Below are 25,651 nucleotides of genomic sequence, written 5' to 3'. Positions count from 1 at the left end.
CAATGCCATGGCGTGGCAGGGTGCTGCCGGCGGCGGGGCAGGGCATGGTGTGGGTACCACGTTCTGGTGTGGGCACCTCATCCCGGCACAGCACCATCACTGTTAGAGGTTCACCCTGGGTCCGGATCCAAAACAGATGCTGCTGAGCCTTGAAGATGGAGATACAGCATACAGACACGCTGTGCAATGAGTTTCAGGGATGCTTTTTTGTCTCTCACACAGTCTGGGACAAAGACGGTACCCACTCAGCATCATCCGTGGGGTTCCCATATCCCACAGGCATGGGGCAGAGCTTGGCTGGGTGCTGTCCCTCATGCTGCCTGTGTTGCCCATGCTGCCTGCTTGCCTCTGCCCCTGCACTGGTTCTGGCAGGGGTCAAATGAGTGTGCTGCGGGGATGTGGGACAAAGCCAGGTGGATTGGTTTGGACACAGGGTAGCAAAGAGCTGCAGAGGCAGGCCTATCCTTGCAAATAAATGTGACTGCATCCCACTTGAGCCATGGGGAAATCTAGCAATGGCTCCTAACAAGAACCCCCCAGGCTGGCTTCGACCCCACCACATTCTTCCTCCCTCTGCAGCCACATTTTTCCCGTGTAACTGATGGCAGCTGGTCCTGACTCAGGGCTTCTGAATATTGCACAAAGTATGGGGCCACGTGCAAGCGAGTACCACCCATGTGCACAGCCCTGGGCACTGTGGGGCCGTTCTGCTGGTTTGCTGCAGGAGTTTGGTGTGAAAACATGTGCTTTACATGACAGGAGCCATCCCTGAAGGCTGGGGATGGGTGTCAGGGCAGCCAGCGGCGTGAGGGATGTGCCGGCAGTGTCCTGGGCTGCCTCTTAGTAATCTTTGCCAGCCTTGCTGCCAGAGGGAGTGGTGAAAGAGGAACATAGATCAAGATGTCACATAAAAAATAATTGGTGGTGGCCTGCACCAGCTCCTGTTTATGTTTACAAAGGAAAAAACAGCTCAGATGTGCCAAAAAATGGAAGAATGTTTATCTGGTGGGCAAGGAGTATCCGATGAGCCTGAGGCCCCAGACCTGTGAGATAAACACAGAGCTCAGCTGCATTTCCCTGCTATGATGAGGACAAGATGTGGGAAAGGTGCTGAGACTGAGAGCAAGGATTTCATCTTCCCCGGATGGCACCTACCTGCTGCTGCATCTGCCCCATCCCCAGCACAGCACCGGTGCCACGGTGGGCAGCTCCGGCCCTGCTGGCTGCTTGGCACACGCTGGCATCGGTTTCCATGGGTTGCACTGCGAGGTAAGGAAACACGCTCTTCTGTAAAAGGAAAAAAATATTATTCTTTATTTTATGGAAACCAGGTGATAGCTCTAGCCCAGCGCAGCTGCAGGCATTTCTGCAGGGGATTTTGCAGCCTCCTTAGCATAGGTGTCTCCTCCGTAGCATGGGTGTCTCCTCTCCAGCATGGCTCCTGCAAGACAAGCACAGGAGACACGTGTGTGGCTTCAGGAGCAGGTCCGGGACATGTGAGTTCATGCAAAAACCAAGTCTCTAGAAAAGTCTGGTTGCGCAATCTCTTTTGGCTTGGCTATCCCTCGCTGCAGCTCCGGTGTGTGGCTGATGTTGGATGGAACAGCATGAACAGAGCCCCAGATGTTTCCAAAGCTGAGCACCACCAGCTGCACTGCTGCTCCAGGAGGTGCTCGGTTGCTTTCTATCAGCCCAAGGTGGACGATGTCCCGACCCGTGGGCTGGAGGGGACAAGCGGGTGCTGCCCTGTGCCCAGGGCAGCCACTCTGCAGGGCTGTAGCACCCTTGGCTGGCGGGGAAGGATGCATCCCACATCATCTTTCTGGCTCTGGGTTCAGCTGTCCAAGGCTGGTGTTTCCCAACCAAACCATCAGTGCAGCAGAGCTGCAGCTTCACGGACACATTCCCCTCCTGGGTTAACCCCAGGGGCCCTGACTGCCTTTCATGGGATTTTTCCATGGTTTCATCAACAATGTGTAATTACAAAGCCATAAGGTATTTATGTGAATGCTGCCATGCTTAATGCTTCCCCTGACCAGTGCCAAGGATGGGGCAGCATAAGATAATAATAAGATGGTGCAACACCACCTCCCTCTCCACACTCCTTCGTGGTTGTCTCCATTGTTCTTCTTGTGTGCCTCTAATAAATCCAGAGGAAAACAGGTTAGTGATGCTCATCCTGGCTATTTGTGCCTCCCACCCTTTCCAATATGACATCGGCAGAGTGACCGTCACCAAAAGCCATGCCGGGAGGGCGGCAGGGATGGTGGGGCTTCTCTCAGGGCTGCGCATGGGATTTACAGGCTGTGGAGTCTGTGAAATGCTCTGTGGGCCCCATGAAATGGCCTATAGGGTCCATGAAATACCCTATGGGGTCCATGAAATGCCCTTTGAGGCTGAGGCTGTCCTCAGCTCCCCGCCAGCTGCCCCTGTCCTCCCTCCCTGCACCTTCTTCGCTCCACTGAAGGGAGCTGACGATTATTTTCCCCTGCTGCGTGTTTCTGGGCTCGCTCCTGTTTACGGAGCTGGGAGTTAAAATAACTGATTGATGACTTTGTTCCATCCCAAACACTTTGGGGAAGTTTGCGTGGTTTAGGAGGGTGAGCTGGGAGCTGGGATTTCGTTAAGCACTTGGCTCCCAGCACTTCTCCAGCCATGCTCCAGGGGTGGCTAATGTTGTTTTTTAAATCCTGTTTTGCTATCCCAGGAGCTGGACTGGAGATTTCCATGGTTTGTAGGAGAACTTGGAGATGTGGTGGGTCCCGGGGGTTCACTCTGAGCTCTGAACCATCAGCAAACCTCACAGCCACTGCAATATTGTTTCACTTAAGCCCTCCTCCACCGCTTCATCAGCACAAAATCACACTCCAGCTGCCTAAAAGCTTTGGAAAAGAGCCCAAAAAATGAACTACTGGACTTTGTTTTTATTGTGCAGACGAGGATTTACAGGCTGTGGCTGGGAGAAAAGGAGCGAGAGGACTTTTCCCCCCTGGCAGGATTTACTTAGGAGCTAAAGCCTCGACTGTGGCTGAGCAGTGCTCAGCTCTGTGTACATCATTTATGAAACAGATGCAAAAAGCGCCGCAGAGGGGGGATGACATGAAAGCCAGGAGCCAGTAAAAGACTGATTTTAGCTCAACGTCGGGAAGGCTTTTTCTGGAGCAATGAAAGAGCCAGGAGCTGGGGAAAGCAAGTGGCTGCAGTTGCACTGTTCATGGGTCTGGCCACAGGATGAGCCCCCAGATGTCTGCAGGCACCAGCACAACATGACCGACCCCCCCGGGATGTAAAACTGGGGGTGTCCCCTGCTCTGTGATCACATCTGTCAAGGAAAAGGGCTTTTCCTGGTGCTTTTGCAGGGCATGGCTGTTATCTGAGTGCCCAGGAACTGTTACCTGCATCCCTGCTGCACACATCCAGACCCACAGCCAGACCCATGTCACCTGGAGAGGGGGTTCACTGGTCACTGGGATATCCCGGACCACCGAAAGGTCCCGCTGGGGTTTCCCTCCTGGACGCTGTGTCCATCCCTGCCATCTCTCCTTTCCCATCACAGCTTGGAAAAGCAGAGACGGGAGATGCTATGAGAGTGCCAGAAGTGTCTCAGCAGTAAATCCCCTTTTAATTACATTGCTGAGCTGGGGAAATTAAGAGAAGTATTCTGGCTCATTTAGAAATTCTGTGAGATGGAGAAGGCCATTATTTTCAAGCCCTCCATGAGTAATGCACATCCCAGCCAGCTCCCCATGCCACACCTGGAGCATTAACCCATTAACCCCTCAGGGACACTCGCAGGGCAGCATCATGGTACCATGTGCTGGTATGACACCAGTATTTGCCAGGAGCATCCTGCCAGCAGATGCCAGCTAGTGGTAGGGCCTGAGTTATTGCACAACATTGGATTGATGATGGAAACGCAACTGCAGGATGAGGATGGGCACATGGGAACATGGCCAGGTCCGAGCCCGGGCAGCGCCTCAATGGGGACATTTAAACCGCAGAGGAAGAGCAGGAGCAGAACTCCAACCCACAGCCTGCTGGCTGTTTGCTTTAGCTCTGCACAGGATTTGGTGGACAAAGACCATCCTGTGTCGAAGCACATGTTGCTTTGGGCAATTAATTGCTCCTGAAGACATCCTTAATTTATTGCTCTCATTTACGGGCATTAGCTTTGGGCTTGGATGCACTCCAGGCTCTGCACCTGTGCTGGTGGAGAGGGCATCCTCCCACCCATGGCATGGCCATCCCTGGCCTTATCTGTGACTTTTCCTCCCTGATTTTCTTGCTATAAACCAGGTGGAGGTAGGCAGGTTTGCAGCTGATTTACACCAGCCAGCTTTTCCTAAAAACCAGGAAAATCCTGCATGACCCGTGAGCATGCAGGGCAGGGTTTGGGTCTTCCAGCACACCATGGTTTGTGTCCCTCCTGCTCTGCAAGGATCCAACCAGCAGCATGTAGGAGAGTTGTAGGCCATGTAAGCCAGACCAGAGGCAATGGTGATGGCAATGAAAGCAGAGCATCAGGTTAAAAACTGCTTTTTAGTGTGTGGATGAGCATCTACTTGGGATGGACAGAAAACATGCAAGGGATGGAGCTGGGCAGGTGGCAGATACTCCTTGTTGAACCATGCATGAATTTATTTCAGATTAATTATTGCACTGAGCAACATGGAGCTGAGCCTGGGCTGGGGTAATGGGGGCTGATCTGCCTCTGAGTTTCAACTCTGAAAGAGTTTGCCAGCATCCGCGCTGGCAAAAGAGGACATGGAAAACCCTCCCCTTCCCGGAGCTCATGTGGTCGTGGGGGCGACTGGAGCCATAAAATATCTCACAACCTCATGCATCATGCCAAGGGCATGCTCGGAAAGGCTGGTCTCTGCCTGGGGTAGTCATGGCTGTATCAGCTTTTGCCAGAGGGTAAACGTGGGTTTGCCGACGGTGCAGGCAGAGGTTTGGTGGGCGTCAAGCACTGGCCAAGGGGAGGGCTGGCAGACACCCGGTGTGAACAGCTTGGACTGGCTGAGATGAAAACTGCCAGGAACAGGTTGAGAAGGCAGCACGGGAGGTAAGCCCTTCCCAAGAGAAACTCAGCACAACACTCCCTGCATTGGATTGAGCGCTGCCTCCCAGAAATGCCTCCCTGGGAGGCCAAATCCAGCCTGAGGGAGATGTCAGCACTGGTGCTCATCCTGAGGGACACCGGAGTCCCACAGTCCCAGGGCTCGGCTCAGAGCAGGTTTCTTGCAGGAGGATAAAAACAGGGCAGGGGAGCAGAAATTATATCCTATCATCTCAATTAATTCAGCAATAATGGCATCTCTCCCTACCAAGCTGCTGATCCTTCCCTAAAAGCAGTCATGTCCCTGCATAAAGCTCACCCAATGGTGTTTTTAAGGCTTGAAAACTGCTTGGAGATATGAAGTGCAGGGCAAAGAGGTTCTGGGGAGGTTTTCGCTGCTTCTTGCTCCTGCAAGCCCCAGGTAATGCTGCTGAGGGTCCCACGGGGCTTTCAGTTCTCCCCACATCGCATCTCTACCACAGTGAAATGAAGGAAACCAGCCCTTGAGTCTGGCCCATGTTTGGGAAAGAGCATCCAAAGGGAGCACTGAAATATGGCCTTGGGACACACAATCCAATTTGGGAGTGTGGAGAGAGGAGAATATTTGATGTTTGGAGCAACTCGATGTGCAGGTCCCACAGGGAGTGAAAAAAAGCAGAGGATAAAAGAGGGCATGAAAGGCAAAGACAAGAAGAGCAACTAAAACCCATCCAAAAACAAGGGCAAAATTGTTCACTTCCATGGGTTAGTCACAATGAAAACATTGGGATTTCATAATTTCTTCCAGCTCAAGAAAAATACCCAGTTAGGGCAGCGAAAGCCCTGGCTGGGTCAGTGTGTGCCGGAGCTGAAGGGGATCCATGGCCTGTCCATTGACCCCATGGGTGATTTTCCTGGTTTATTGGGGCCAGGAGCATCACAGGACTGGGGTGCTGGGTGAGACTTCCCAAATAAATCCCGCCAGCTGGGGTTTCCAGCCTGGGCAAGGAAGTGAAGCTGCTGTGGGAAAGATGAATTGTGGGTGGAGTGGCGATGCACGCACACACCCAGGTTTTATCTCTTGGCAGTGGGCGGACAGGGCTCGGCACCAAAGCTCACCACGTTTTCTGGAGCTTGACCTCAGAGTTTGGTCTAGGGTGATAAATTAACTCCTCTCTTGTCTAGCTTAGAGATGGGGAAGGGGGAATTTGCTCTCATTGAGATGTCCTGGTGAAAGATGGAAGAAAGACCCTGAGAGTTGCTGCTCCGTGTGGGAAGATATAAATTTGGGGAACCTTTGGAAATGATGCTCAGGACATCTGGCCTCTCCTGCAAGTGGAGTCCTCATCCTTTACACCATCCTGGCCAGCTCTGTGACTTGGATGTTCAGCATGATGTGCTGGGTTCAGCAACACCAGGACCACCAGCCAGGGTATTAAAAGAGGGGAATTGCAGTGGGTTTGAGTATCGAGAGCATGTTTTTCTTGCCACTGCTGTCTGATGGCATGATACCCCCCCGGAGAAGGGCTTTTACTGGTGAGATATCCAGCGAGGTTTTGATATACGAAGCTGAAGCAGAAACAGCACATTATTTCACCAAGAAATGGTCCAAAGACACAGTTTACCAAGATATTGAGCCTGGTGGGAAGAGGAGATCCCTCCCTCTGCTTTAAAGAAGGACTTTTAGGAGGGGGCCAGAATGACCCAGATTATCCCCACGAGGGACAGCAATTATTGTCCCTCTTGGCAGGCTCGGCAGAGCGGCCAGGGCTGGGTGAGCAGGCAGAATGAGATGGTGGTTTATCCCCAGTGACCGCTGAGCTTTGGTGCTCTGCCTTTTGCTGCAAAGATTTCAGGGAATTTAGGGTAATGCCCTGCTACAGACCCATCCGTAGCGTACAGCTGGAGGTGGCACCATGCTGCACACAGCCCCGATGCTGTTTTTTAATAAGGATGAAAACTGGGAGCTTCACAACCACTTGACTTGTGAACTTTGGGTAAGAAGAGAAGCTGTTCCAGAGGTGAGCTCATTTCTAACCCCGGGAAATGACTTCATGGATGCTGGTATTTACTCACAAAAACACTGCATGTCAGATGTCCCTGACTAGACTTTCTGTTTCGAGTCCAGTATGAGACAAAAATTTCCTTGGATGAGCTGCTCCTGAGACAATTCAAGGTTTGAAGGAGAAGAAGAATTGGAGGGAAAAAAAATCAGCATTAAAAACTCTAAAATCATGAGGTTTTTCTGAGCAAAGGGGAATTTTTGGATGCCAGCCAGGCAGAAGCACCTGCCTGGGATGAGGGTGCTGGGGGTGAGGGTGCAGGTGATGGGTGCTGCGTAGGATGGCTCTGCTTGAAAAAGAGCAATCATTATCCCCCGTAACGCCCAGCAGCAGGAGCTTCTCTCAGAGGTGAAAATACAAGTTTTTCTCTCTTTTGTGAAGCCAAGACCCTGGTGGTGATTTATTAGGATAAATGGCAGCAGGTTCCCTGCCCTTCATTTGCACCAGGTTAACGGAAATTATATCCCATGCCGCTTTCCCTGCATGAGATCCCAATTTACATGGGATGTCTGATGGAGAAACACAGACTTGCATTTTTGTTTAAGGTCTGCTCACGCAAAAATTGCCACTGGGGCTGTGCTACCTGTTGTGGCTTTTGGGTTTCTGTTTTCTCCAGCATCCTAGGATGATCTGTATGGATTTGGGGAGAAAAGTCCTATTTGGGGATGCCTGGAGATGCTCTGACTCCTTGTGACCCAGCGCTGGGCTGCAGCTCCAGGGATGTTCTGGGGCAGCATCCCAAAAGGAGAGGATTTCGGAAAGAGCTGAGCCGGAGTGTATGGAAACAAGCCCTGCCTGCCAGCACTGTTTCCTAATCCTGGGGACCAAAAACCTCTGATTGTTAAACCAGCGTTCAGAGATTCAGCTGAAGGCTGCTGAGCAGACAACATCCAAGCTGACCTTTGAGATGAGCAAAAAAAAAAAAAGAGAAAACACAAGGGGGTTACTGTGCAAATGCTGGAGAAAAATAGTAATTTTAATAAGGGACCCCACCCTTAAAAGAAGACTTATTGCTAATGCATGCCCAGGACATTTCTGCGTGATGGCATGCTAAAAAAATCCTCTCTGAACAGGGACCAAAGGCTTTGTTGTGGCATGAGCAAGGCTTACAGTTCCCAAGAAAAATCCTGTCCCTCTCTTGCATCATAGGGTCGGGGATGGAGAGGACATTTCTAGACAAAAAGGCAGCCAGCCGGGAAGGAGGACAAACAGGGAATACATTCCTGACTTGCTATTTAATTGCTTTTAGTGCAGGTGCAAAGAGCTAAATGAAAGGAAAAATAAGGATGAGCATGTGGGGCCGCATTAATCTCATCTCTAACCAGGAGACTCATGCAAGAAGGAGACGGCTGCTGTAATAAATGGGCTTCCACCCAACTTTGTGGTTTCTGTGCTTTTTTTTCCCCCAGTGACCTGTCTCATTCCTGTGGTGCTGGCAGGTGATGCTCTGGCCAGGTAAGGAGGTGGTGGGGAGGGTCCCCTCTGGCATGGCAGGGGTGGCTGGTGCTTGCTGGGTGCCTGCCCTCCTGCTCTGCCCATGGTGGCTTTGGGGTTTCAGCTGGATTCAGGCAGAACCAGAGTGACTGGTAGCCCCCTCCGGAGGGACGTCGTTGATGCCAGCTGTTAAGCAGCCTTGAAACTGAGTCTTGGCAGGACAGTGTCCCTTCCCTCTCAGCTTGTGAGACCGCATTTTGGGTGGAGGGCTGGCAGTGCCAGGGGTGGGTCTGCTTTTCTCTTTCCCCTCAGATATAAAGCACTTTGAGCGCATAAATTGCCTTCTGTGGCTCTGTGCAGAGTTTCCAGCCTGGTCCCTTTCAGAGGTGAAATAGGTGCAATGGAGGGTTTAGGGGACTCTGATTCCTCAAGGGCTGATGTGGTCCAGCAGCTGCAGCATCTCTTGAGTCTCAGGAGCCGGTTTCTCTGCCACACAATTTGATGCTTAAACCCACAAAGGGGAAAAAAAATCCTTTTTTCTTGTGCCCAGGAACACTCCTGCAAGCAGAGCAGCCTCAAAGACAGGGCAGCCATCTCCTGGAGCTCGGTCATTTCCCCCCCAAAATAAGTGGAAATAGGTTTAACAACAGAAACCCTCCTATCCCAGAAAACAAACCTCAGTCTCTCAGGGAACAATGCAGAGCTGCCGCTGCCAGCCTGGGACCAGCTCAGCTGCGGTCCTCCTGTACACTGTGTACTTCTTAATTTAATAGACCGGGAAATGTGAAGGTCTGCTTGCATGTAATTAAAGTCCCCGCGATGCCCCTGGGAGCATGTGTGCTGGCACTGGCCTCGGAGGGGCTTGAGGCTGGCCCTCTGTCATCCCCACAGCTCTTTTGCTGGCCAAAGGAGCAGGATATCCTCAGTTTCCCTCCCTGCATTGCACATCGTATTTTTTAAGCTCTTGTGAGCTCTTTGACCCTCCCAGGGTTTCACACCGCACATTGAGCTCTCACTGTGTTATGCTGAAAGAAATACAAAAAGAACAAGGTGGGAACTGATAGAGTGCAGAAAAAAGTGTATTATTAAAATGGTAAAATGATCCAAGTTTCTCCTTATTAATTCCCTCCTTACAGCAATTCCAGTCCAGGCACATACCTGTGTTCATCCGTGATGCTCCCACGGACCTGTGTGGTCCAGGAGCATCGCTGGGGTGTGTGCGTGTCTTTGTGTGCTGCGAGTCTCCTGGTTGTCTGAGCAACGGGACGTTCATCACTAACTCCAGGGATAATTAACTCATTTTCCTGTATTTATAGAAATCCGATGCAGGGACTGTTGGCACTTATCCCTGATGGGGCCACATTTGGCCACAACAGCTTGAATTTTGGCCATTTCTTGCAATACAGCAGCTTTGTCATCATCCCCGCTGCCTGCTCATTAAGCCTGAAATCGGGCAGTTCATTAAGCCCACAACGACAGGGGTGCCGGCCCCTGCCTGGGGGTGAAACACCGGCAGCTGCCTGCACTGGGCTGCCCGTGGGTGCCCACCTCCGCGCACCTCTCTCCTCCTTCGCCAGTGCAGGGGATGTTTGCATCAGCGTTGCCATCTCCAGATGCCTGTGTACGCCTGGGCTAAAAACAGCAATAGCTCCCGGCTCGGCCGCCAGCAAAGGGAAATTTTGCTGCTGCGAGGGGTTTGTTGCAGGGATGTGATGCAAAGACACGCTGGAGAATCCTGACTCGACACCGCAGCAGTGGGAGACCCGTGGGGAAAGCCAAGGAGCATCTTCTCAGCGTCAGGGCACGCGTATGTCAGGTACATTCCCCATCAGCTGGGACAAATCCAGACCTGGACATGGGTTTCCCCTTGTTTCTTCCAGACAGACAGCAAGCAGCTTGGTACTTTAAAACTGTTTTTTCTTTTCACTGCTTGCTTGTTGGGTTGGTCTTTGGGGAGGGAGGGGGGTGAAGGCAGCAAAGGGGCTCACTTAGGGGCTCAGGGCGCAGGTGGTGGAGCTGGAGGAGGGTGGTTTGTTGCAAGGTGTCAGCATCTCCATCCCGCAGGGCTGGGAAGATGGATTTGATCTCTGCTGCTTGTGTTATTTGTGCAAAGGTGGGGAAGGCTTTATTTTGGTACCAGCAAACCAGAAGGTGCTTGAAAGAGACATACCTTACCTGCAGCTGGGACTGTTAACAGCTCATGTCCCTGAGAGTTGGAAGTATTTGCCCTTGAAACATAAGTTGTCCCCAAGCTGGCTGTGCTGAGGCAAAAAGGGCAATTAAATCAAGCCATGGAGGACCCCCACGCTGCTCATCACCCCTGAGCCACCCCCCATGTGGGTGTGTTTCTACCTTTACCTCCTCCTCCTGTTTCACCTCCAGAAGGCAAAGGGACAGAGGTGTTGAGCTGGTGCTGCTCAGGTTCTGGGAATGTCCAGGCTCCTAAATGCTACCATGATCCTCTCCCGAGAGCCACTGTCAGTCCCCAGAAAGTGTGGGATCCCCCTTCTCCCCTCCTGGCCTCCTCCAGTTGCTCCCACTCACAGCCCCAGGTCTGGTGCTGGAGATGGATGTGGACCATTAAGGTTTAACACACTAATGGAAAGTGCTGTGGGGTTTCTAAAACACTGATCCCTGCTTGCAAAGCCCCTTTGGAAGGATGAGTCCTTGAACCGAGCACAGCTGCCCCAGCACAGGCTCAGCCAGCTCTGGTGTGACCCATTCCCGGCTGGGTGCTGGTGGGCAGCAGCTTGTCCTGGCCACTGCTCCTGCTTCCCAGCTGCTCAACTGCCTCATAAAGAGCTAAAAATATATGTCTGTGAGAGCAATCACTATAGCTACGGCAGGGGTTAGCCAAAGAGGGCAGCTGGGCAGTATCACCACGACCGGGAGGTGCAGTGCCTCGGCAAAACAGGCAACATGAAGGGGACAGGCAGGGACAGGCTGGGACCGGCAGGTTGCTGCTGGTGCCTCCAGTGCAGATCCCACCATCTCCCCATTTCTCCTTATATTGAAGCTGCAGCACATGACATAGTCCCTAAGAGGGGGTTCACTTTGCCGCTTGCATTTTGGCAGGGGATGAGTGACGAGCAGCTCCCCACATCTCCCTGCCACCCTGCCATGGAGGGGCGCACCAACGTCTCAGCCTCTGGCTGCCCTGAGCACTGGGTCGAGCCTCGGTTCACGCAAGCGGCGAGGGTCCGTGTGATCATCACGGCCATCTTCTTCTTGCTGGCGGCGGGCAGCAACACGGTGGTGCTCGGCAGCCTGCTGAGGAAAAGGAGGAAATCCCACGTGCGGCCGCTGATCCTCAGCCTGGTGCTGGCCGACCTGCTGGTGACAGTGGCGGTGATGCCCCTGGACGCGGCGTGGAACGTGACGGTGCAGTGGTATGGCGGGGACCTCTCCTGCAAACTCCTCAACTTCCTTAAGCTCTTCGCCATGTACGCAGCTGCCTTGGTGCTGGTGGTCATCAGCCTGGACCGGCACGCGGCCGTCCTCCACCCCTTCTCCCGCGCTCGCCGCCGCAATGGGCTGCTGCTCCGTGCTGCCTGGGCTGGCAGCGTGCTTCTGGCTTTGCCCCAGGTAGGGCTCGGTGCCCTCCCCATGGGATTTGCCCTGGCTGGGGTGGTTTTGGAGAAGGGCTTCTCCATGACCGCAGCCCCCCAAGGTCCATCCCAATCCATGGGCTCCACCACCACTGGCTTGGCTTTGCTGAGCGAAGCAGTGTGGTTGCTGCGCTGGGTGCTCAGCACCTTCCTTATAGCACCCAGTCATTGCAACACCATCAGGGTGTTATGCTAAGGACTGGGAAAAAATTGTGTCCACTATCTTTTATTCCTAATGCACATGGTTATCTTCTCCTAAAAATGCATCGCTGGACCACTGCAAAGCATCTTGGAGCAGACCAGGACAAACCTGAGCAGTTCCTGACCAAAATAACATGTGGTATGGCCAGAAAATGGGATTTCACAGGTGTCAGATCCCACCCATCCTGGCCATAGCCATGAGTTAGGTGCCCAGAGAGCCTCTCCCAGTCCAACAGCAGCAGGGAGGTAGTCTCCATGCACAGCCAGGATCATCTCCAGGATGTGGAGCCTTGTTCCAAAGCCTCTCTGACTTGCTATTCTGTTCTCCATTTCAGCTTTTCCTCTTCCACCTGCACACAATCCCAGGAGGGAACTTCACCCAGTGTGTTACTCATGGGAGCTTCCGAGCGCACTGGGAGGAAACCGTCTACAACATGTTCACCTTCACCACCCTCTACATCACCCCCCTGAGCGTCATGATCGTTTGCTACATCCGGATCATTTGGGAGATCAGTAAGCAGCTAAAGATCAACAAAGGTAAGCAGGTTATAGCCCTTTAGTGTCTACCATGACTCCATGATTGACCCTGCTCCAGCTTGGAGCGTTGTTGGATCTCTGCCAACACCCTTTGAAGAGTAACCTGAGGGGTTTGACACAGACTTCTTGACCCACCTTCTTGCTGTGTTCTGCTTCCTGTGGGCCATGGACCAGACCATGGCCTGGTGGTATCCCTTCTCTGGCAGAAGCACAGTCATAGATGGTTATGTTTTGGTTTTCTCCCATTTCTAGCTATCCTTTTGACTCTCCCTGGCAGGTTTGATAAGAAATCAAAATGACCACATCTCCAAGGCACGTATGAAGACTCTTAAGATGACCATAGTGATTGTAGCCACCTTCATCATCTGCTGGACCCCATACTACCTCCTGGGCTTGTGGTACTGGTTCCAGCCAGCCATGATCCAGAAGATGCCGGAGTATGTCAACCACAGCTTCTTTCTCTTTGGCTTGCTGCACACCTGCACCGACCCTGTCATTTATGGACTGTACACCCCCTCCTTTCGGGAGGACGTGCAGTTGTGTCTCAGGGGCATTGAAACAGCCATTACCAGGCACGAGAGACACAAACCCATCTCAGTCTCGGAGAAGAACATCAAGGATGATGCTGTAAATGGTGGGGTGGCATCAGGGGGCTCCAATGGGACAACTGTCAACACAGTCTGCTGAAGAGACATACCCACAAGGAGATGGGAGGCACAGCTTTGGGGGCTGCTCTGTCCCATAGGATCATTCTGGAGACTTTCATAAGGAGGTTTGTGACCCAGCTTTGGTGGGTGAGGGTCTCTGGCCAGAAACTGGAAATGTGACTCCTGCCTGTACTCAGGGTGAAAAACATTTGGGGGTCATTTTTCTATATTCTAGCAGCCCCCTGGCAATTAGAAACACATCCTTTTTGTACCCTACGCACACTCTAGCCCTGATGCTGAGATCAAGCATCGACCACACTTCCAGCATCAATCCCTGGGAGGAGACATGATGGCTTCTCCATGGTCCAGGGCCATGTCTCTCAGGGTGGCCAATCTATAAGTGCCCTTTGCACTGAAGTATGGAGCTGCACAGATGCACAGCGCTATGTGGTGTCACCCTGAAAGGCTGCGGAGGTGCGATCACAGGCTTTTACTCCATTTTCTCCACCCACTGTAGGAAAGGGTCTCTGGAAATTTTGGTTCTCTTGGCTCAGAGCCCACCTGGTTATCCCACAGCTGTGTGTGAAGCCCTGGGAAGGATGTAAATCTTTGGGGAGTGACTAATGCAGAGGCATTAGTCCCCTTGGGGGGGACTCCATGGTGGGGAGGGAGAAGGTGCTATGAGGATGGAGGTGCTTGGGCAAGAGGTGCATGAAGAACCACAATGGGATGGGATTGGATTTCTTCTCCTTCTGAACACAGTCAAAAGGGAAAACAGTCCCTGCTGCCTTGTTCTGGCATGCAGGGGTGGTAGGAACACATCCTTACGTAGCAGCTCTCTGAGACACAGAGCTGACCAGGAGAGACAGTATTTGGGGTAACCAGAGGGTGACATATCCCAGCCCCTCTTGTCTGTCTTTATCCCCAACCCTTCTCCAGGGCATGAGCTGGCAGGTCTCAGACCACATACTGGGCTGTCCCCAGCAGCCAGCACAGGCTGATGGGAGCAAACCCCACATTTTCTCCTCTCTGTTTTCCCCTATTTCATTTATACACATATATCTTTACCTTAATGACTTGACCCAACACCAGCACCTCACCTCTGCCCTGAGAAGGCTGGGTGCAGCCACTCCACAGGTGATGCCTGGGGTAGCACAATGAGGAAGGTGATGGGAGGCACCTGTGGACAGAGGGGCCAATCAACATCTATTGGTGTCAGGTGGGGGCTGATAGTCTTTAGCTGCACTACGAGAGCAAGGGAGGCTGTTGGAGGAATCAGCTGAGCTGTGGTGAGTAAAATGGATTTTTTGCTTTTCACCAATGTGCCAGAAGTTGTTTATGAAGGTGGAGGTCTCTTCTCTGAGTGTAGGTTGAAGAGATGGGTTTATTCAATTGTGTTGTTCCTTTCCATGTGATTAGAAATAGTGGATTATTTCTTTGTTCATTCTCTGCTGATTGTTATTAAATGCATTTTTGCTTTTGAAGAGACATTTAGTTTTGAGACAGGTGGATTTATTTTTCTGGTTTTGTGAAATCTTTGGGTAGCTCAGGAGCTCTGGACTTGGCAGGAGGCAGTTCCCTGGGCATTTCTGTGGTGACTGCAATTTTGAATGAGCACCTGGACTTTATCAGGATGAAAAAGCTTTGTTTTAAAACCACTCTTGACTTGCTGTGGTTCTATGTGTAGGGAAGCTGGGAAATGTCTCCCCCCAAAAAGCAAATCTTTAGGCACCAAGGGGGTTTTGTCCGAGAGGGGCTGGATCCCTGTCGGTCAGAAAGGATCTATACTGGGGTCTCCCAGTGCCCCAGCTAACAGATTACTAGAACTGGAGAGGTGGCAAGTGGTGTTTGCAGGTTGGCTGAGGCTGGGAAGTGAGAATACAGGAAGCTACAGTGCTCAGGGTGATGCCAAGCTGTGGATGGGTGTGGGTACTTGCCTTTCCCCATGCAAACTATAATTTATGCTAAATATGCTGCCCAAGGAGAAAAAAATTCAATTAGAGCTGTAGGAGCCCAGACTGACTGGTAGGAATTAGCATGAGCCCTTTAGGAAGCATCCAAACTCCAATGAGATGCGTAATTGCCATTTGGCTTTCCTGGGCTCATTCTGCTCAAGGTTAATTACACAACGCTAACGGGAGCAGGGCTTGCTGCTGCTAGGCTGGCTTGGCTTGACTAGTGCAAAAGAGAGTTTCTTGTAAGGTGATGGGAATGACTTGCAGTAGGGGAAGCTAATTTATTCATCGGAAACTCATTTGGTCTCTCTGTTTATATTACTGATGATCGCTAATGGGAGGCAGAGCTTGAAGGTGTGTTGGTTTTCTGGCAAGCCTCATATAAGCAGGAAAGTGTCTTTAATCTCCTGAAAACAGTCTTCATCTGCTTTCTGCTGAGTGGGAGAGAACAGGTCTGGCATTGCTCACGCACTTAAGGCCACTTGTTCCCTCCTCCATGGCAGCAGGAGAGCTTGGAGACCTTCTCTGAGGAGCAAGAAGCATCTTTTCCCTTGTGGGAGGGACCCACCACCTCTACACCCCATGGGTATAGTCAGAGGGCAGAAGTAGGTTTGGCTTTAGGTGAAGAGTAGGAAAATTGGGACGTTGGTGCTGGTATGTACCTTGGTCCTTGGGGGAAGCATGGCACATCCCTCGGGATGCTTGCCGGCACTCCAGTGCTGCTCCTTCTGCCTGCCTCTTGATACCTTCCTTCCCATTGCTGGTGCTCAAGGCTGACATTTTGGGAAGCCCAGAGTGTGGGCAAGGTGCCCAAAGTGACAGCTTTCACGATAGAAGGAAAATGTCACCAAAAGAGTGTGCTGCCAAGCTGTGTGCCCAACGTAGGCAGGAAGGGGGAGCAAGCAGGTGGGCAGCACCTCCCCGGGGGGGCTGGGGATTGACCTGGGTCTGGGTCTTGCCAGAGGTGGACTGAAGCCCAGGCCTGGTTTGAATATTGCCACAGTTCTGATTCTGCATTTCTTAAATCCCTTCATACTTTAGAGAGCAAAAGATTTTAGCATTGCTCATCAGGAGTGTGAAACCCAGAGCCTTGCTCCTCCTCACCCCGGGGGTGGTCCTGCTTTCTGCAATGGTTCCCTCTCTCCCCACATTGTCTCAGACCCCTGGTCTCCTGCAGCATCTGCCTTCCTCCTCAGCTGGCTTCTGAGATCTCTCCATATATGTATATTTTATATAAAACCACTTATATATAAATATATTATCTATTTCCCTTTATGGGAGGAAAATTCTCCCACTTCCCCAAAACCTGCCCATTCCCTCCATGAAACACCACCTGCCACGCTTTTCCTTGCAGTCACAGCAGGATCAGATTTGTCTGACTTGGTAACAGTTCCTTAATATTCACTGCAGTAATGTAACGAACATATTAATAAGCACAGATAGCTTTATATTTTACAACTTCTCGACCTCACCCTGGGCTGCCCGATTCAGACTCAGCGGTCCTTTGTTTGGGAGGAAATTCTGATTCATTTCCCATTAGCATTTTTATAGTACTGTGCATGTTCAAAGAGCGACGCAAGTGGCTTAAGAGGTTAATGCGAACCTTGGGTTAATTCATAATATTGTTAGTTACTCAGCACAATACTCGCATTAATTCAGCTGACTGCATCTCGCCACGTTGGGAAACACATGCTGAAATCAGCAGGGAGCACAGAAAACAAGCGTGGGAGTAGGATATTAAGTATTTCGCCAGCCTGCTAAGGTAGAATCTGAGCACCTTAAATGTATTTTCCCATTGCCTTTGAGGAGAGCGTTACCCTGCCCCACAGATGTGGAGCTGAAGCATGGCGGAGGCTGTGCCCAGCATCTCTGAGGGTCTGGGAGCGTGAGGGATGGGGCTGCAAGCCCTCTGAGGGGCACTTGAGACATGTTCATCAGGACTCAGCCCCTACCTGCAGCCACCTGTTTCTTCTGGGTCTATTCAAATGATTCAAAGCAGAAAAGGACGCTTTTTTCCTTTGATACCTGCTGGTTTAATTGCAGTGCTGGACTGTGCGAGTCTGCCTTGAGAGAGCCCCTGCAATCCTTTTCTCTCTGGGGATATAACCCGGAGCAGCTGGTGCAGCAGATCAGCCTGGGAACTAGCACCCTGCACCCATGCTGTTGCACCACGCTTGGGAAGAGCTCAGCTGAACAATTTAAAGCCAAATAAAAGCCCAGACAGACATTAGGAGATAGTGCTGAATGGCTGCTACATGCTCATTCCTTTTGCTTACTCTTCAGAAACCTTGCTATGCAAAGAAACTCTGCTGCGTTCGTCCCCATCTGTTCCTTTTGCGGACTCCCAGGTTTGGGCCTTTCTCTGCAGTGCAACCATCCCACAACTGCTGCCGAACCCCCTTTTCCAACGGGCCCCCAATAGCCCATCTGCTCTGAAAAGTCTTTCGTTTGCAGACGTACGACCCTTTTAACAACACGATACCCTTTAGATAGCATCAAACACCTCTAGGTTTTCTGGCTGGCATGTGACCTATCCTAAACTGACAGATTCATGGCCCAACATTATATACGACATGCTGAGGTGGACCAAAATTGGGCAAATATTCCCAGAAACCCCGTGCAAGTCTCAAACCTCAAGTTTCTGCATTGGAATATCAAGGAGTAAACTACTACAAAGTAGTTGAATCCACTGTGCAATAAATTGTTAGTTTATGTATATTTTAATTGCAAATCAATGCTATAATTAGCACGTACATTTCTTGGGCTGAGGCAATGCAATGTGCTTTAACAGTGAGCATTATTAACGGACTGTAAAAGGCAATGGGGAATTGGATTATAATATTCTTGTTTTGCAAGCTGTATGGTGAATAAATAAATTTGTTCTGGCAGCAAAATTAACTGGAATAAATGCTTCTAGCTCCATCCACCAAGAAGAGGGGTTGCTGTAAATGAACTCGTTCTCAGCCTTGAGTTAGAAAACCTGATTACCAGGTCATTATTTCTGGCAATTAGGTACCAGAACAACATCAGAGAAAGAAGAGATTTTCTTTGAAATATTTAATGAGTAAGGTAGTAATCATAGACTCATTTGCTGGAAATATGTGATGAGGGGTTTTTTTTGTGTGGTTAGGGTTCACTGTGCAATGAAAATCTGCGTTTATCAAGTCTACTACTAAAAGCTAGACTGCAAGCTGGGACTGTGGCACATATCTAACTTTTCTTTGCCTAAATTCCTGGGCTCTTCATCGAGTTTACTCCATACCCAGACACTAATCAGAGGACAGTCCTTTGCTCCTTTTTCAGTTTCAGGTAGTTGTAGGTTGCTTTGTAACAACAGCAAATGCAAAGGACTTGGGCAGGAGGGGGAGAGTGCCGCCCTGTTTATGTTGCACAACTAACTTACTCATACCTATACGTGTGTTTCCAAACAAACCCCCAAAATGCCCTTCTTCAAGATTAGAAAAGATTAGTCTGATATGCTGAGGTTTTACACACCAGTGTTAAACCAAAGCACTTTGCAAACAGCGTTAACTGCCATGATTCTGAACAGAGAAAACCTCGACCTCTGCGTGAGAACTTAGTGTGGACAGTCTGTCTTACAAACATACCATATTGTACACAGGTTGGCACGTGGAGGCCTAAGTCAAGTCTACGTGAAGTTAACTGTACTACAAGTGTTCACAGACGTAAAATACAACCCTACTGTTTCTGCTGCCTTTTTACTCTATTTCTTACAAGTGTTTCAGGAAATAGTTGGGATGTTACTGCTAGTTAGTCCATTTGTTCATAAAGGGAGGCTGAGAACAGTTCAATACAGGCAAAAATATTGAACCAAAACCCAGGCAGCCCCACCCCAAAAAGCCTGTCTGGTGGCAGCATAAGCGGAATCCTTCACCTTCCCTCTTCTCGGTGCAGGAAAGGCAGTTTGATAGGAATAATCCTTATTCAGTACTGATGCTGCAGGGCCTGAGTCTGTCTGATCTGCATGTTAACCAAGGACAAGACAGATCATGGCTGAGAGCACAAATCTTGTAGATGATTTATAGGGGGGGAAAAAAGTACTAGAAACCATTTAATTTCTTCCATTGTGGTCTTTATTTCTTGTTGTTTTCTTACAATCGTTATGCTCAAATATAAAAATTCCTGGCCAAAGTTAGTTTTAAAAGTGATCCCATCTGTGCTGATACATGCTAAACATCACTGAATTTAGTTTCTGAAAAGAAACTGTTAAGACTCCCTACAGGTCACTTTGCCTGACATTCAGAAAAATCCTCCTTTCCAACTTGTGCAAACATACCTCAGTTTGACAGAAAGTAGTACGACCTGAGTGTTTCCACACTTAGTTTTTTATTAACTTTAAATAACTTTTTTCCCATGGACCCTTAATAATTGGTTCACGCTAAGCTGCACCACTGTGACCCTTTTCAGCTGTACTGGGCATCCTCATGAATCACAGGAACAGAAATAAGAATAAATGGAAAGATGCCATGAGGATAATATATTGGTGACAGAACTGGAAAGCTCCAGGCACCTTTATTTCCAGAGCTCTGGAACAGATGCAGTGCATTGCAGATTGGCTCTTATTAAGGCACATGGTGAAAATAACAGTTTATCATCTCGGGCAATTCATCTCTCAGAGTCAAACATTCTGTGCCAGTAGTAGATGAAGGTTGGCGAGTTGCTGGCCCCTATCACTATTAGCAGCAGTAGGTACAGCATCATCATGACAGCGAAACGGTGGGTGTAAAACCAGGAAGATTGACTAGAAGGCCTGAAAAGGGAAAAGTGCATGAGTTCCGTCAGAGACGCACAAATACCTCAGCAAAGAGTATCTTAGGTTATTTTAAATGGTTAAGCTAATGGAGTAAAAGCAGAAAGTTGTTCCACCATCCCTGTAACTAACAAAGCCCGATTCCCCATCCCTTTTCCTGAAGTCTCCATGCACAATCCTGTCCTTTCCCCCTGTGTTCACACCCTTCTCTGTGGTTTGGAGCTGTGACTGCCTGGCCTGTACACACACATTGATCAGCCGGGTGAATGCTGCCACTTAGGACAGATAAAGGCAGAGGTAAAACTGTCCTAGTTTTAAGAGCTGCACTCATCAGTGCTTCACTCTTTGTTTCCGGCTGCAAACAGATTATTAGAGCTCTCAAAGATACTAAGTGCTTACAGGCATAGCGAAAAAGCAAATTTAGCTGAGCCTGGCAGTGTAAAAGAGTGAGACAGAGGCAACACCATGGTGTAAGCCTTATTTTCACAGGAACCAGGCTAAAAACAATTCTGGCAGTGCAGCATCTCTTTCCTGTCATTTTCTGTTGTTTGTCAAAAATGTGATGTGTTTATCTGCCTGTTACAGCATGCTCATCACTCTAGATAGCTGAACTCTTACCTCCTATGCTGTTTTTGTGAATATACTAGCAAGTATTTAACTCGTAAAAGCTGATTGTTTGTGACAACGAAGTATTTCTGTGGTACGTCACCCCCTTCGCTGTTTTTCACTCTTGCTCTTTTTCTGTCTATTTCTTCTGAATCTGAATGGGAAGAGGAAAAAAAAAGAAGTTTTGGGGGGAATAAAAAAGAAAAAAAAATGCACAGCTTCAAGTAATTGTAAAAAAGCAAACAACCAAACCCCCCCCCCCAAACCTCCCCCTCTACCAGAGTGGGGATGAGAAAACCAAAGACCTAGTCTTGGTATTCCCCTGAATCCCTTAGCATCCAAGAATAGACTGAAAAGTTTGCTTGAGGCTATAGCACTCCTAGTCATCCTTGGTATGGATGGCATTAAGGCCCAGATCAGGTTGATAAGGAGGTGGGTCTCCCACACAGTGCTTGAGGAGCTGCTAATATTAACAAGAAAAGAAAAACAACATTGAAGGACTGATTGAGCCCTGCAAACAAGAAGCAGTCAAAGGAGGACAGCCTGAGCAGAGGCTTCCCAGACATCTAATAAAGCTCATTAGCGATACGTTTGTGATGCTTCTGTTCCACCAACGCAGGTGAAAACATCGGGCATAATGGAACATGATTTTTATCATACTACTGAAACTAGGAAAAACAAATGATGCCACCAAAATATTTTCTACCCCTTAAATATACTATTCTAAGAGAAGCTTCACAGACAACGAGGCTGTTGTGCATTTGTTGAGGGGTCAATCAGAAAAGGAGCCAGGTTCTGCTGAAGGGTATCAACACTCCATATACTGCACTTTTATACAAGATCGTATATGCACAAGGCTGAAATATGAGAAGCACTAAGAGATGAACAGTAGTTATTACTGCAACAGACTCACCTTTCTTCTTCACCTGACACTTTACATCTGGGTGGTCAATGATCTCACAAACAGCTACGCAGCTAAGGATAGAGCCCAACGCGCTTCGCTGCCAACCGAGACCATGAGGGCTGTAAAGGAGAGCCAGGCTCAGGTCACTGGTGAGATAGGTACCTTCACCAAACAGGGACGTCTGAAATGGAATGGAAATATATCCTAAAATCCTGCAGTGCAAACTATAAACGACATACAAGTGTTCTTTACTTTCAACCTGGCAGTTCTGTTTCTGAAGGTAAGTTAGAAAGGCTTTTCTGACCCGTATTGGGCCTGGTCCATGCACTGTTTTTGTCCTGGCACAACTTCCTCGGGGTGGGGCAGCTGCCCTCTCCCATCCCTCAAATTAGCTGCTTGGCACAGCCCTTGGTGTGGACAGATTCATGCTTTCCCGGATTTGGATTCAGCCTGCCAGCATAAGTATTTTATATCAACATGACTGCACTGCTGTTAGAGGCATTTCACTGATTTATTGAGACTGCCATCATTCAAATAATTCAACCTCCACAAACAAGGCAAGGCTTTAACTCGCATTTAAATCCATGCTTTACTAGAAAAGAGGGAAGTAGTTTTTAATTGTGAATTTCTTCAAATATAACTGTTTTAATAACTTTGAATCAGAGAATTTGCCACACTGGCTAAAATTATTAATCCAGTAAGTCCACTGTACCTGATAAGCCATTACTCATAAAGAACCTGGGGAAAAAACATAGTCCAGGTTGACTGGAAGGTTAAGCAGCTGCTGTGTCAGAGCAGCTTTACAGATGACACAAAAAGCCAGGAGTTCCAACTGCCTTTCCATTGAAATCAGAAGAGCTGTGAATCCTACAGGATGTCTCCCTTAACCAAGCCATTTAAAGAAGGCTCCATTTGAAAGTAGCACCTAAAACTTACTTGATCTAAACTTGAGGCCAGGCAGAAAAAGAGAATCTCTATGTTGCCTGGGTCACTATCCTCCTCCTCTGTGCACAGGCACTTTTCAGCTGCAGGCTGTCAGACAGGCCAGTATTTTCAGAGGCATTACACTTCCTCACAAAGAAGCGAAGGATAGCTGTAATTCATCACACTGGAGAAAAGGGTTTCATGCCACTTCCAGTTTTTACCCTCAGGCTGCACTAGAAACTCCAACACAACCATCCACAAAGGCCTACACTGAAGTGAAAACAGCAGTGTAAGATCATCAGCACATTTTGTATCCCTCAAGGAATTTGGGCCTATTTTTAAAAAGTGTCACTAGCTGCAAATGATCAACAGAAGATGGTGCCAGTACCAGGAGCCTCACCCTGTTCAAATGGCAGTGCAGGCCGTTGTGCAGTATGGAATGGAAGTTCTCGAGGCGGCTGCCATGGAAAGCGTAGATGAGGTCCCGCTCTCCCTTGGTCTCAGCAAACTTGGTATTCATTTGATCGCAATACACGATTTCAAAGAGGTAGTCTGGAGCAGGAACCACAGCCCCAGACATCCCTGTGAGCTCCTGGATCTTCTCATACTTAAAAACAGGAGGGAATATAAGTGTTGGTTTATGGGGTTAGATTACAAACTAGAAATTTTGCTTACTGTCCCTTAGTCTTTCATACTGTTTTATGCATTTTGATTATGCTTTCTGCATTAGAATTCAACACTGCCACAATTCAGTAGAAGTGGACAGTAAAAATTCTGACAGTTTCTTGCTATCAAAGCTAAATCCTAATTCTTCTTTCCAGAAAAAAAGCCCTGAATTGTGATTATGAATTAACTGATGATGTAAGGACAGTATCACAATTCTACTTTGGCTACTAAGACGATATATTCATCAGCTGATCTTGGAAGATGAAAAAAACTGGAAAACAGAAGTTGTTTTCATCTTGCTGCTAATCTCTACAACTATTTTGATCCCTGTTACAGAAGTGGCTCTCAACCTTTCCATTTTTGGGGCAGTAGGCAGAAGTACAAAGTTGTCTTTCTCAGCAAGAAGCAGGACTTTGGTCCGTGACACCTGCGTCAGGACTATTTTGGTCTAGAACATGCAGGTACGTGCTATGTTAATGGGAGTAACCAACTACAATTGCTGCCCATCATCAACTACTGATAGTGATAACTTTCTGCCAACCAGTGTTCCTGAAAATTTTATTTAAAAACCAGAACAACCAACCCTCTCTGTATACAGAAAAAAATGCATTCACGTTGAACTGTCAAGCTCTCACAATAACCAACTAACTTCTGGCAGGAGGAAATACTCTCTGAAGTCCAAGTTTGCCTTAAAAATTCTAATCAAGATTTTCAGAATTCAAAACTCACCTCCTGTTTCTTAGTACTTTGTATCGTGAAGACCTTAGATGATAAAATCCAACTAAACAAATCCCAGGTCCTTTTCTCTGTGTTTGTAACAGTCTCCAGAAGTTCTTTCAGGCCTGGTAGGGCATGGGTATCTGCAAGCTAACAAGACAGGCATTTAGTACAAGCTCCTTCTTTCCATTATGATTAAACAGAGACCTCTAGTGAAAACAAAACACTATTTCACCCTAATAGGTTGTAAACGAAAAAACAGTTTCTGTTCTGAGATATAAACATTTGTAACCAGTTTGTGGGAAAGTTTGTCACTAAAGGCAAATACCAAACAAGTTATAAAATATTTATATTTACCAACAATATCTGTAAGGTACATACAAGAATAATCAAACTCCTGAAGGAAAACAAGGTCTTACAGTGCAGTATCTGCAGTGGGATAGATGCAGTGGGTGTTCAGGCCATGTAGAACACAAACTGTTCAAAATTAATTTGAATTTCACACAGGGCAAGCTCTTCCCACACTTCATAGCCCAACACTGGATGTGGAAGTTTCCATGTGTGGGTTTATTGGTCAGGATCCCAAATGTACTTTAAAACCTGGATTCCCTGACCAGATAAATAATTCTGCTTTATTAGTAACTGTGAGGCACCGCTGTCCTTACCTCCGAGGGCAACCTCGCCTGCCTCTCCCCCAGAATAGCCCCGGCACGCTCGGCCTGGGCTCCCCCACCTATCGAGCCCTTTCACAGGGCTGTTTTCTCGCTCCAAAGGCAGAACACCGCACTCCCGGCTCGGCTGCACCCCCCCGGGCCGGGGGCACCGCCACTCACCAGCCCCTCGAAGTCCTTGGCGTCGCCGCCGGCGTAGCGGCCCGGGAAGGGCCTCAGCGCCGAGTCCCGCTTGTAGCTCTGCAGCGCGGCGGCGAAGAGGCTGCACCGCAGGTCGGCGGCCAGCGGGTCCCTCCCCGCCGCCTCCCTGACGCGGGAGGCCGCCTCGCCGGGGCCGGGCCCGGGCGGTGGCATGCCCGGCGGGGGCTGCCGAGCGGCGGCCGCTCCGAGAAGGCGACAGCTCCCGCCCGGGCGGCGGCGTCCCTTCCGCTTCGCCGCCGGGACCGCGGCCTGGCCCCGCCGCTCCGCCCCGCCGCCGCCGGGCGGCCGCCTGTGCCCGCCCCGCTTCGCTTCGGTCCGGCGCTCGCCGGCGCTCACGGCCGGGCTGCTGGGGCCGCAAGGGCCGCGGCTGGGCCCCTTCCTCGGGGAGGGGGGAGGCCTGGGGGAATGGCGCGGGCCCCTCGGGTAGAGAATGGGAGAGGGTACAGGGCAGAGGGGGGGAAATGGCGCCTTCCGTCAGGTAGAGACCAGGAGAGGGGTACAGGGGGGAAATGGCGCCTTCCCCTCAGGTAGAGGCTGGGACAGTCCTGTGGCCCGTGGGGCAGGGAGGACGTGGAGGGGCAACCCAGCTCCATACCCACAACAGTACCAAGGTGGGGATGGTGGCAGCGTGCTGGGATGTGAGTTGCACCATGGTCCTGTCAAGACGGCTTGTGCCCCGTCCCTGCACGACGTTGGGGGGGGTCCCAG

At 49.8% G+C, this 25,651-nt stretch overlaps 2 protein-coding genes across 3 annotated transcripts; one reads left to right on the top strand and one right to left on the bottom strand.

The window, feature by feature from the left end:
- Positions 1-10,075: 10,075 nt before the first annotated feature.
- LOC141948295 (gonadotropin-releasing hormone II receptor-like) lies at positions 10,076-13,568 on the top strand. Its single transcript, XM_074880552.1, has 4 exons — positions 10,076-10,351; positions 11,611-12,120; positions 12,680-12,881; positions 13,159-13,568. The coding sequence occupies exons 2-4, from the start codon at positions 11,614-11,616 to the stop codon at positions 13,566-13,568; spliced, it is 1,119 nt and encodes a 372-aa protein (XP_074736653.1). The 5' UTR covers positions 10,076-10,351; positions 11,611-11,613.
- Positions 13,569-19,554: 5,986 nt separating this feature from the next.
- PARP16 (poly(ADP-ribose) polymerase family member 16) lies at positions 19,555-25,184 on the bottom strand. Of its 2 annotated transcripts, XM_074880716.1 has the most exons (6): positions 24,905-25,184; positions 24,084-24,221; positions 23,089-23,295; positions 21,774-21,945; positions 20,873-21,014; positions 19,555-20,254 (listed from the first exon to the last, which is right to left on the bottom strand). In XM_074880716.1, exons 1-6 carry the CDS (start codon positions 25,094-25,096, stop codon positions 20,110-20,112), a joined length of 996 nt encoding a protein of 331 aa, XP_074736817.1. In that variant the 5' UTR covers positions 25,097-25,184; the 3' UTR covers positions 19,555-20,109. The 2 variants fall into 2 exon arrangements, with proteins under 2 accessions (XP_074736817.1, XP_074736818.1); XM_074880717.1 differs by lacking the exon at positions 23,089-23,295.
- Positions 25,185-25,651: the final 467 nt, after the last annotated feature.

Source organism: Strix uralensis, chromosome 11 (assembly GCF_047716275.1).
Source record: "Strix uralensis isolate ZFMK-TIS-50842 chromosome 11, bStrUra1, whole genome shotgun sequence".
Lineage (NCBI taxonomy): Eukaryota > Metazoa > Chordata > Aves > Strigiformes > Strigidae > Strix > Strix uralensis.
The sequence above is the reverse complement of the archived record's forward strand: the minus strand, read 5'-3'. Positions and strand labels throughout refer to the sequence as shown.

Coding starts and splice junctions, on each gene's coding strand:
- PARP16 (XM_074880716.1), bottom strand. CDS start 25,096: ATGCCACCGCCCGGGCCCGGCCCCGGCGAGGCGGCCTCCCGCGTCAGG. Junction 21,946..23,088: donor TGCACTGCCATTTGAACAGG/GTGAGGCTCCTG, acceptor ATTCCATTTCAG/ACGTCCCTGTTTGGTGAAGG. Junction 20,255..20,872: donor TCACAAAAACAGCATAGGAG/GTAAGAGTTCAG, acceptor TTCCCTTTTCAG/GCCTTCTAGTCAATCTTCCT.
- LOC141948295 (XM_074880552.1), top strand. CDS start 11,614: ATGAGTGACGAGCAGCTCCCCACATCTCCCTGCCACCCTGCCATGGAG. Junction 12,121..12,679: donor TGCTTCTGGCTTTGCCCCAG/GTAGGGCTCGGT, acceptor TCTCCATTTCAG/CTTTTCCTCTTCCACCTGCA. Junction 12,882..13,158: donor GCAGCTAAAGATCAACAAAG/GTAAGCAGGTTA, acceptor TCTCCCTGGCAG/GTTTGATAAGAAATCAAAAT.